The following is a 12474-nucleotide window of genomic DNA, read 5'->3' on the forward strand; positions in this document are numbered from 1 at the left end:
CTGTGATGACCCATTTGGCGAGCAGAGTTTAGAGAAGAAGTTGCAGGTACAAGTTCTCGATGTGCATGGGAATCATAAGCATCCGGAGGGGAGTTTTAGTACACAAGTATTTTATTATTTAAGTTATCTTGAATTTTATGTTTGACTTTACTTGACCAATGGGGTCAAGGTTTGACTTTTGAAGATGAGACTAATATGGGATAGTCTCCAAGTTTGTAACTCATTTACATACTTTCTTATTTCAGTTGTATTAAAGTATTTCCAGTTTATTTTAAAAGACTTCCGTTGTATTCTCTGATTAGCCTTACGTATTATCATGCGTGGCATAACAACTCCCGCAATTTCTCCTATTATATATAAGGAGGAGTCGTGGGGGTGTTACAAATAGTATTGGACCTGATAGAGTATCTAACATAATTGATAGGGCTTTTGTAAATGAGGAGTGGAGCTGTAAATATCCGGAAGTTCAGGGGAAATATCTCCCTTGTGGGATATCAAATCATACTCCACTTTTGCTTGATCTTGGAGGAAATGAAACTGGAGGAGGGAGGCCCTTTAAGTTTCATAATATACTTGCGGAACATGAGCAATTTCTTGATATTGTGAGTGTAGCTTGGCACTCTACTGATGGGGTACATTATTTGCAGAAGGTATGGAAGAAGATGATGGCAGTAAAGAAGGCAATGAAAAACCTTCATTCTAACTTGCCTCCAAACTCACCCTAATATTCATCATAATGATCAGCTGCAGATGGAAGAAAGGGAGACTTATAAACAATATAGACACTGGAGTAGAATTGATGATAGCATCTTGAAACAAAAATCAAGAATTGATTGGCTCACTCAAGGTGATACTAGCTCCAGGCTTTTCTTTACTGCTGCAAAGGTTAGAAAAGCTAGGAATAATATTATTCTACTTTATAGTGAGCAAGGAGTCCTGTTAACAAAACCAGAGGAGATTCAAGGAGAGCTTGTTGGGTTTTATAGAAATCTCTTAGGATCTGTTACTCCTATGTTACAAGCTATTGACTTGCAGACTGTAAGAGCAGGCCCAAGACTTAGTACAGCTGCAAGTCTTAGGTTACTGCTGCCCATTACTAACCATGAGATTGATAGTGCTTTGAACAACATTAAAGATACTAAAGCACCAGGGATAGATGGGTCAATTCTTTCTTCTATAAGAAAAGTTGGCATATCATCAAGGAGGATGTCTATAAAGCAGTGCATGAGTTTTTTGAGAGAGCTAAGATCCACAAGCCTATTAATGCTACTCCTATCACTCTTATTCCTAAAATTGAGAATGCTACTAAGGCTAAGGAGTTCAGACCTATAGCTTGTTGAATTGCATTATTATGTACAAAATAATCTTTAAGATTATTACAAAAATTAAAGACTACAAGGAGTAATTAGTGAAGTGGTTGATGATTCACAATCTGGATTCATGCCAGATAGGCACATATCTGAAAACATTCTCCTTGAAACTGAACTGATAAGGGGGTATAGCAGGAAGGGTATGTCACCTAAATGCTGCCTTAAAGTTGACATTAAAAAGGCTTATGATTCACTGGAATGGCCTTTCTTGCATAGCATGCTAGTTGAACTGGGTTTCCCTAGCACATTTATCAGCTGGATCATGGCTTGTGTGCAAAGTGTCAGTTATTCTATTTTAGTCAATGGAAGACCTTCTACTCCTTTTAATGCTAGGAAGGGTCTGAGGCAAGGGGACCCTCTTTCTCCCTTCCTCTTTGCCCTTAGCATGGAGTACCTAAGCAGGTGTCTGGGGGAGCTCAGCAATAACCCAGACTTTAACTTTTACCCCAAATGTGAAAGAATACAACTGACTCATTTGATGTTTGCAGATGATCTGCTACTTTTTGTAGAGCAGATCATAGTTCAGTGTCTAAGATTTGCACTTCTGTGGAGAAATTTTCTACTGCTTCAGGACTTCATATAAGTCTTGAGAAGAGTAATATTTACTTGGCTGGAGTGAATCCTGAGGAAGCTGCAAGTCTAGCTGAGGTTAGTAATATGAATCTTGGCACTATCCCATTCAGATACCTGGGGATACCTCTGAGTGCTAAGAAGCTCACATACTCTCAGTGTAACACCCCAAAATTTCAAGCGAAAAAGAAAGAAATTATAATAATAGTATTATAGGACGATGGCGGAAACATCGTCTTATGGGAATGTCACTACTACAAGAAATGCGTTTAAATATCTAAGTGATAAAACCAACATAAATAAATAGTATAAATAAATTAAATTGATAGGGAAATAATAATTAAGGGAAAATAAGTCGAAGAAATTATGAGCGAAAATATGTGGTGTTACACTCAGTGTAAACCATTAATTGAGAGAATCACAGCTAGAGCCCAAGGGTGGATAGCCAAACTACTTTCTTATGCTGGTCGTCTTCAACTGGTCAGGAGTATCCTGAGTAGTATACAAAACTATTGGGGGCATATATTTCCATTACCAAAGAAGGTGATTAAAGTTGTTGAGGGTATTTGCACAAGGTTTTTATGGATTGGGAATACTATTGAGTCCAAGAAAGCTCCTATAGCTTGGAATACATTTTATGAGCCTAAATCACGTGGAGGATGGAATCTGATCAACATGTCTCTGTGGAACAAAGTTGCACTGCTCAAGCTTTTATGGGCTATTGCTTTCAAACTAGATAGATTGTGGGTGAAATGGGTGCATGCCTACTATATTAAATGACTCGCCTACTCAACTGTAAGTATCACTTCCAATTCTTCTTGGCTGCTCAGGAAGATTATTGACACTAGAGATACTTTGAACTTGTTGGGTGGTTGGAATGTCATCAGTAAAGATGGCAAGTTCAGTATCAAACAAGCCTATAAGATGCTACAGGGAGAGAATCAAAGTGTCACATGGAAAAGATTAATCTGTAATAATAACCATGCTTCTCCTAAAAGCAAGTTTATTTTATGGTTGGCATTACATAATAGACTTGCTCACTGATAGGTTAAGCATGTGGAATGTTCCTTGTAGGATTACTTGTAGACTCTGTGATGGGGCTGATGAAAGTGTTCAACACTTGTTTTTTGCTTGCTCTTATTCAGCCAATATCTGGAGCAAGGTTGGTCAGATCATCCAAGTAACATGCCAAGGTGTTGCTTTTGAGCAAGAGTGTAACAAAGCCATTGCTAAAGCAAGAGGTAGCACAAGACAGGCCAGGCTCTACACTATGTGTTGCACTGAAACAATCTATGTTGTGTGGGCTCAGAGAAATAACAAGATTTTCAATGGGAGTTGTGTAGATAGCAGTCAAGTTGTTAAAGATCTCATCTTTAGGGTTGCTTGTTTATGTAAAGAGGATGATAGAAAATGTTTAGTCTACTAAGCCTTCTGTTTTGAGCTTACTGTAATCATTTTGGTATGTTATTGTTGTTGGCCTCCCTCAGATACAACCTGTTCTACTGAGGTTGCCTTCCAGTGACTGGTTGTATCCTTTACCATATTTTTTTGGTAGTCAATAACAACTTTGAATTGCCAAAAAAAAAAAGAAATATATCTGGCCAAACGTTCATCTCCAACCTGAATTCCTGAAAAATATTGTGTATGCCGAAAGTTATGACCAATTGAATTTGAACCTTGTTCACAAACCCTTTGAAAAAGTCTTATCTTGTCAAAATTGCTTCATCCTATGCTTAGTGTGCGAGATGGAGTCCTCCTTTAAAATGATCCTACAACATCAAACACTAATAAGCATTACCAAATTAAACCTTATATAAAAGCCAAAGTAAGAAAAATTCACAAAAAAGACTACAAATAACTTACACTAGTGGAAACAAGCCCATTTGATGCGCTCAAAATCGGGCTTATAGATGCGGTTTTGGTCCGCATCACATGGGCCCGCATCAGCTACCAAAAAAATCTGATGCGGTTAAATCCACATCAGTATAGTAAGAATCTGATGTTCTTAACATGACCGCATCAGATTGTGTGGTTTTCGAAAAAAAAAATTGGTAGCGGAAATTGTATAACAACAACAACCATATATTGAAAAGGAAAAATAAAATATGCAACGTAATTAAATTGAAAACGAAATATTAAATAACCAAATTATACTAATCTATACATACATAAAAAAAAAAAATCTGATAATCGAAAAATAATGAGCAAAACTATAAACTATACTAAACTATAATTGAATAATTAAAAATGCTGAACAATATAAATTAAAACTGAAAACTCGAAAAAATATAAACAAATCAAACAAAATAAAAAATCTAAACCCTAAATTACATGTGAAATTACATTCATCATCTTTGTCTTCGTCTCTTCGTCTTCGTTTCGTCTCTTCATCTTCGTCTGTGTGATGGTGGTTCGTGGTCTTCGTTTCGTCTCTTCGTCTTCGTGGTCCGTGAAGTGATGATGGCGGTGAAGTAACGAAGAGACGACGAAGATGTGGTTCGTGAAGCAATGGTGGTCAAGCAACGAAGAAGCGATGGTGGTGGTGGTTTGTTGTGGAAGGAGTTAGGGAGGATTGGAGAATTTGAGCGCTGTTTATTAGGGAGAGAGGAGAGAGAATTTGAAATGTTTAGGGTTTGGGTTATAAAGGAGGGGGGCGACTGGGGTTAGAAGGGAGGGACACGGGTTAGGGAGAATTGGGCCACAAGATTATTGGGCTCGATCTGGGACGCGAGTTTATGATTTATAAGGGTAAAATCTGATGCGGTCTCTGAACCGCATCAGATTAACGAAAATCGCAGCGATTTTTTTAATCTGATGCGGTTTAACCAGGACTTCATCATATTTTTTTGCCAAATTTTCCTTCCCATTTTTTGGTTGCTTTCCGGATGTGTTTTAACAAAATCTGCATCTGTAACTAAGTGACATATAAGGTTTTTCCCACTAGTGTTAATTTCTCTAAATTAAGCAAAATGATCTAGAAAATGATTAATGAGGAGGGAAAAAAGACTCTAAACATGGGAAAAATAAGGTATTTGATTAATATAAATATCACAATATCACTCGTAAAGTTCCTACATCATAAAAATGAAAATTTTAGAAAAATAATAATAAAATTGGAATTAATTACAAATTTAGTACCTTTGTCGCTTGGTATGACTGTACGGACACTGAAGGAACCAATCATTATCCTTGAAAAGGAAAGTTCAAATGAAGATTCGAGGAAGTATGAAGAATAAAGATTCTTATGTGGAATATGTTTGATATGTTTTTTAGAAACTTTTGATGCTTTTCGAGTCTTGAATATTGTTGAAATTCGTGTTGAAAAATCAGGGGAACGCGCGAATATTTATACGAAAAAATCGGAGAAATAAGGGTTTCGAAAACATTTGTACGTTGTGGAAGAAAAAGGAAGATGCATTTGGCGCTAGGACTCATCAGATATTGCAGGGAACCCAAACCCATGTTCGAATTGGACCCAATGCGTTTAGATTTGGGTCCATAAAAGGAGACCCGATTGCATGTAGTTTCAAGCATGGCCAGTTTATTTGGGGTCCCGACACTTGGCGGGTACCGTTACAACCGGTTACGGGTATGAGCCCTTGATGGAACCGGGTATGGGACAAGGTACCCGGTACGCGAAATTAGTTTTTGGCATATGTGAGTTGGTTAGTTGGCCTAGATATAATGAAGTCCAAATTATATGCCTAATCCACTTCTAAAATTTTAAGTTATAAGATCTTTAACTCTAATGCTCCCAAGTTTGAGGCTCACAAGTCACAACCGTTTTGGTTTTGCAATCTCACAATTTGCTTTTGCTGCCTCTTTCTCTCATACCCTTTCTCCAATAGTTCTAATAATTGCTAAGTAAAAAGTTAGAAGCGCTTTGAGCTCATTTAGTTTATTTTTTAAATGTTATATCTCAATCGACCCATTTTGGTACGCTATTAAAGTGACTAACGAACACCTAGTTATAGACCCGTTATCCAACGGTTCTAAAGCATGTGTCCGAAAATTTAGTACCTGGTTGGATCAGGTCAAATATTAGTTTATTGGGATCCGCTAGTTCCGATTTCATGTCCGGGTCTACGAACTTCAACCGGGTACCCAGTTGCATGTGCTCACTCCTTTTTGGCGAAGCGAGTATGCATGACACCAAAGGGCTTGTGCCTAGCGTAAGTGTCCCACGCTCAAACGAAAGTTAAGGTATTGCTTTCATGTCAAGACGAAGAATGATTCTTAGTTTTGTGCGTCAGTTTCATAACCTTAGTTTTGTAATCTACAATTGGTTACATTAACATAAGGTATTACCTTTAGTTATATATTCGTTTTATCTCAAAATCATCTTTTATCAATCATTATTCAATAATAATAGTTGAAATCCATAAAATTAGACTTTATAAAATAAATTGAATAAAAGATTTGTTTGAAATCTCAAGCACAAACAAATTCCACAATTTCAAATAAAAAAAAATTATCAAATCAACAGCCAAATCTGCTAAATAAAAAGTTAAAAAACTCTAATAGCTAAACTCTAACCGCTAAAAAAATCTACCTGCCAAACAAGACCAAAATACAAGTATGTAAGCTTAATAAAAAGAAGGGGGATCCATCATCTATCATCCATCATCCAACGGCAAAGAATTAGCTAATGTCCATGACGCACTACTAGGGTTTCTTTGTAGCAATCCCGCCCCCACTCTTCCATAGTAGGAGGACTATATATATTCTCTACACTCTCCTATTTTCCGGTTGCGGTGCAGTCCCGTCTGTCTCTGCCCTCCTCACAAAAACCAAAAAAATTTCCCTTTTCTCCTTCATCCATTCATTCATCAATCCATCGTCGCTCTATTTTTTTCCTCCGACGATTTTATCTTCTCAAATTCTTTTTTTTATCCTTTGAAAAATCTCAAAAAATCAAAATCAGTTATTATGGCTCAAGTTCAGTCTCCTCCTGCTCCTGTTTCGGGCCCAAACGGGTCAGTTAACCCGAATACTAGTGGTGGTGCTACTGGTGGTAGTGGTGGTGCTGGTGGTGGTGCTGGTGGTGGTGCTTTTGTTACGACGTCGCTTTATGTCGGTGACCTTGACATTAACGTCAATGACTCACAGCTTTACGATCTGTTTAACCAAATTGGTCAGGTTGTTTCTGTTAGGGTTTGCAGAGATTTAACTACTCGTCGATCTCTTGGTTATGGTTATGTCAACTTTAGCAACCCTCAAGATGGTGAAACTTTCTTCTTTTTACTCTTTTTTTTTTTTTGTTTTCATGGTTTTTATACTATTCATTGATTGATTGATTGATTTTGGTTAATTAAATGTGTAAGTTTTGACATTTACTTACAGCTGTGAGGGCATTGGATGTGTTGAACTTCACTCCTCTTAATGGGAAAAGTATTCGAGTCAGTTATTCTCATCGAGATCCTAGTATTCGCAAAAGTGGCACTGGGAATATATTTATTAAGGTAATTCATCAATGTCTCATCTACAAATTTATACTATCATGTTGTAAACATTTGATTCTTTTTGATTGTTAGAAACTGAACTGCTGAGAGTAACTGAACTGAAAATAACACGTAATTAAATAGATTCTTGGCCAGCCCTTTACCCTTAAGTGGAGCGAGCGACGAGAGGATTAGTCACTGCCATAGGCGGTGGATATATTGATGGTCATAGTTTTATATTGGAGCCTTTGAATGTTGATACTAATGAATAGATTATTGGAAGTAATTTTTTGTTTTTATAATGAATGTAGTATGTATTTGTCTTGAAGTAATGTTATGGCATTGAATTTGATAATGTTATATGGTGGTGTTGTAGAATTTGGACAAAGCCATTGACCATAAAGCGTTGCATGATACATTTTCTTCCTTTGGGAACATCCTGTCATGCAAGATAGCTACTGATTCAAATGGTCAGTCAAAGGGATTTGGGTTTGTTCAGTTTGATACTGATGAAGCTGCTCAAAAAGCCATTGAGAAGTTGAATGGAATGTTGATTAATGATAAGCAAGTGTATGTTGGGCAATTCGTTCGTAAGCAGGAAAGGGATACAGTTATGAGCAGGACAAAATTCAACAATGTCTTTGTGAAGAACATGTCTGAATCAACTACTGATGAGGACTTGAAAAATGTTTTTGGTGAATATGGACCTATTACCAGTGCTGTGGTGATGAGGGATGCGGATGGGAAATCGAGATGTTTTGGGTTTGTTAACTATGACAATGCAGATGATGCTGCCATTGCCGTCGAGGCATTAAATGGTAAGAAATTTGATGACAAAGAGTGGTATGTGGGGAAGGCTCAGAAGAAATCTGAAAGGGAGCAAGAATTGAAGGGAAAGTTTGAGCAGAGCATGAAGGAAGCTGCCGACAAGTATCAGGGTGCCAATTTGTACATCAAGAACTTGGATGATACAATTGATGATGAGAAGCTCAAGGAGTTGTTTGCAGACTATGGAAAGATTACTTCTTGCAAGGTAAGGTTTCTGCACAACTAGTGTTATTTCATGATCAAAATGTAGCCTCTAATTTTGTTTTGTCTGACTGTCCGATATGCAGGTTATGCGTGATCCTAGTGGAATAAGCAAGGGCTCTGGCTTTGTGGCATTTTCGAGTCCTGAAGAGGCTTCTCGAGCTGTAAGTAGTTTTCCATGTGATTATTGGGGCTTGTGAGAAATTGTGACACACTCATTTTTTTTGTTCTGGTGTTGATGTAAATTTTGCTGTCATCTCAGCTTGCCGAGATGAATGGAAAAATTATTGTCAGCAAGCCTTTGTACGTTGCCCTTGCACAAAGGAAAGAAGAAAGAAGAGCTCGTTTGCAGGTAAAAATCGTGGGTGTTCCTCTTTTACTTAAATTATTATCTCATTTTACAGTTTTTAATATCACAGTGTGCGTTTGCAAATTTCAAATAATTTTCCTTAAATGATGCCAAGATTAAACTGATTCTATGAAATGAGAAAAAGCAAGCAACCACAAGCTGCATAGATTTACATATTGGATTTTGAACATCATGTAACTTCTTGTGCTATTCAACTATGGTCTGCGTTGTTGAGTTGTGACGGATTGGATTCTGCATTTTTTATGTTCCATACTTATAAATTTAGAAGACTGGCTACTGCAAGCTGGCCTCAATATAGATACTATATTCACAACTATCAAGGTGCTTATTCTTAAAAATGAAAGATTGCTGTTTGATGGTGGAGGGACTTCTTTAAACACTTTTGTTGGCACTATGGGTTGTATTTTGGTTCCCTTTCATGTGTTTCGTTCAAATGTGATTGTTCTGAAGCAATTGCTTAGAGCTGAAATATTTTTTCCATGCCATTCGAAATAAACCTTCGTAAGAGTTTCTGCATCATATTGCTAAATGAGTTTCATGCTTCTATGTCGCAGGCTCAATTTTCACAAATGAGGCCAATGGCTATGACACCTTCTGTGGGTCCCCGAATGCCCATGTTCCCTCCAGGAGCTCCTGGTATCGGACAGCAGATATTCTATGGGCAAGCACCACCTATGATCCCTCCACAAGTAAAGACCTTATAAGTGCTGTATTTTATTATCTTTTAGTTCTTGTTTTGAAAATTAGAGGCTAAAATTCTTTCTGTTTAGTGAAGCAAAATTTAACAGGATCATCTTAATGTTTGTGGAAGATAAATTTAAACTTTTTCAAGTTGAAAGTATGATTTTGATCTGACAGGCGCTCCCTTACTTTCTTTATATGGTGTCTTATTCCATGTAGGCTGTAGCGGAGTCGAATTGCTGGTCTATTGTTGTGAATTTCTGATGCTTTGTTTGGACATCATATGTTTTCTATTTGTGGACTAGTTCAAATTTTAATCTTTGTGGCAACTGAGCTGTTTTTCTCTGAGTCAATAATTAGATATATGCCCTTTTTTTAATCATCAAAGGTAATAACATGAACATGATGTGTTATAGGGTGGATTTGGCTATCAACAGCAGCTTGTTCCTGGAGTGAGACCCGGAGCAGGTCCAATGCCCAACTACTTTATGCCATATATGCAGCAGGGACAGCAGGGGCAGCGCCCAGGGGGAAGACGTGGTGCAGGTCCCGTGCAGCAAAATCAGCAGCCTGTTCCCATGATGCAGCAGCAGGTTAGCTACTTTTGTGTCAGTTTGTGCATGATGTCGATTAACTCTGGATACATGTACAGTCTGAGTAAGTTTTGTGCTTTCAGATGCTTCCAAGGGGGCGTGTCTACCGTTACCCGCCTGGGAGAAACATGCCAGATGTCCCAATGCCTGGAGCTATGCTTCCTGGATATGATATGGGTGGTATGCCTTTGCGTGATGCGGGGATCGCCCAGCCTGTTCCCATTACTGCATTAGCTACTGCCTTGGCAAATGCAAGTCCTGAGCAGCAAAGAACGGTATGTTGCTTGATAAAATATGGTGTCTTTAGGTGTTATCTGTGTATCTGGTGGTGTATGTTTGGGTGTGCAAATAGCATTGAAATCTTTTACATGATTTTCAGATGCTCGGAGAGAGCTTGTATCCCCTGGTTGATGCCATTGAGCACGACAATGCTGCCAAGGTGACTGGTATGCTACTGGAGATGGATCAGACAGAGGTTCTGCATTTGCTCGAGTCACCAGATGCATTGAAGGCAAAAGTTGCAGAGGCTATGGAAGTTCTGAGGAATGTAGCGGCGCAGCAAGGTAGCAATGCTGCTGATCAGTTGGCTTCATTGTCTCTTAATGATAACCTGGTATCTTAAGATACAACAACCGCATCCATTGGATTGCAGCATCTGATGGAAAAATTCCTTCTTGTAGTTTAGGGTTTAGGTACTTTTTCAAAACAGCAACTTGACATATTTTGGGTTCTTATTCTGTTTTGTTGCTGAGAGTGTCGTTCTTTTTTGTTTGAATGATTGTGATACTTTTATTTGACTCAACTGTTTTGGCTTTGAAACTAGTTCTTTCAGTTCTTGCGCTTTTTTCTACTCGTTAAAATTGACATTTGCTGATTAAAACTGGTCTTTTTTTATGCAGTTTTCTTTTAACGACTAGAACTTTCACCAAGTTGAAATTAATTTTACTGATAACAACTTATTTTTACTGATAACAACTTATTTTTACTTAGTACTCCTTTTGTCCTTATAGTTTGAACACTTTGGTATATAAGGTTGGAACACTCCTCGTGCGGAGTTTTTCGAACCCTTATTAGATTGTAAAAGTATAGTTACCATGATTTTGACCATCTAATCTCATATTGCGAAATCCATCTCCACCAATCCTACTTTACCACTCAAATAGAAGCATTTATACGATACAAAATTCATTTTTATAAGATTTAACTTGAAATCCTACCGGATTCACTTTTAAAAATATATGAGCCGCACAAGGAGGCTGCAAGGGTGGGGGCCTCTGCCAACCCCTTATAGCTACACCCTTAGTAATTTTTCAATCCATTTCAAGTTGGGTCAATCCATTTCAAGTTGGGTAATTATGTTTTTTCTTAACTTTGTATTGGAGTTGGTTTTGGTCAATAATGTATTTAGATGGGTTGGGCATGGATGGTTTAGGTTGCATTCAATTGGGTTCGGTTAACATTTATAATATCGAGGTAATTTCGTCTTTGTAGCCTGACAATTTAACTTGGATCGAACGCATCTGTTTAGAATCTCGATTCGAAAACTGAACTTACGGATCCAGACCTAGTTCATTATCCATTGCCAATATGCCATCTCTGCACATAACTATACTGACATTGTACGTGAACAAAATTACTGAAATTAAATGATTTAATGTAATACTATATCCTCAAGGGATTAACTTTCTTTTCCAGAAGTTAGTAAAATCTTCATGTTTAAAACATGATTCAAGCAGTCATGTCACTAGTACATCCCAAGGAGCAAAAACTACCATTATAACCCCTCTCAGAGGATCTTATCCACTGAACGCAAAGTTTAGGATTGAGTTGCATTGCTTGTCGTCATATAGCGCATTGTGCAAGGAAATACGTGGTGGATAAAAAGACTCTCAAATTACAAGCACAACATTTGAAAAACTACCAGCACACAAAAGGTAATAATGCATGAGTCTAGGTTAAAGTAAAGAATGTATCTCCTTTGCAATTTTTCTTTCCTAGAGCGCCAGATAGGAATTCAATCAGAATGGGACAAGAAATAGGCCACAATGGCAAGAGACGGGGTTTTAGATTATGCAAAGAATTATATATACTTTACCTTGAAAGAAGAACGAAAAGATAGAAGAAAGAGCAACAAGTATTTCACTCATCCATATGAAACAACAAAATTTATATATATGCAACCCAAGGACTAAGAGCATGATTTAGATAAATACTTTTTCCGTTTTAAAATGCTTGACAGATAACTTATTGGCATGCATTTTAGGCGCATGATGAATATATAGAGTAATCAAAATACGTGTGACAGAAGTGAATAATGATGTATTCTATTCAATTGGTTTTTCTTGAACTTTTCTTAAATTTATATTCAGATATTTTGGATCTTTTCCTTAATTATTTTAGAATTTTTTCCTTTTTTTTTT

At 37.4% G+C, this 12474-nt stretch overlaps 1 protein-coding gene across 1 annotated transcript; it reads left to right on the forward strand.

Moving 5' to 3' along the window:
• The first annotated feature begins 6673 nt into the window (after positions 1-6673).
• On the forward strand, positions 6674-10873 carry LOC104902638 (polyadenylate-binding protein 2). The gene is made up of 9 exons (XM_010690492.3): positions 6674-7164; positions 7284-7402; positions 7758-8414; positions 8497-8574; positions 8673-8762; positions 9335-9469; positions 9878-10054; positions 10138-10329; positions 10434-10873. The coding sequence occupies exons 1-9, from the start codon at positions 6870-6872 to the stop codon at positions 10674-10676; spliced, it is 1986 nt and encodes a 661-aa protein (XP_010688794.1). The 5' UTR covers positions 6674-6869; the 3' UTR covers positions 10677-10873.
• The last annotated feature ends 1601 nt before the right edge of the window (positions 10874-12474 follow it).

Source organism: Beta vulgaris, chromosome 1 (assembly GCF_026745355.1).
Source record: "Beta vulgaris subsp. vulgaris cultivar EL10 chromosome 1, EL10.2, whole genome shotgun sequence".
NCBI lineage: Eukaryota > Viridiplantae > Streptophyta > Magnoliopsida > Caryophyllales > Amaranthaceae > Beta > Beta vulgaris.

What these genes read in the sequence shown, in the direction of transcription:
- LOC104902638 (XM_010690492.3), top strand. Translation starts at nt 6,870, where the DNA reads ATGGCTCAAGTTCAGTCTCCTCCTGCTCCTGTTTCGGGCCCAAACGGG. An exon ending in GAAAGATTACTTCTTGCAAG is followed by an intron (nt 8,415 to 8,496) that starts GTAAGGTTTCTG and finishes TCCGATATGCAG; the next exon opens with GTTATGCGTGATCCTAGTGG. An exon ending in CTGAAGAGGCTTCTCGAGCT is followed by an intron (nt 8,575 to 8,672) that starts GTAAGTAGTTTT and finishes CTGTCATCTCAG; the next exon opens with CTTGCCGAGATGAATGGAAA.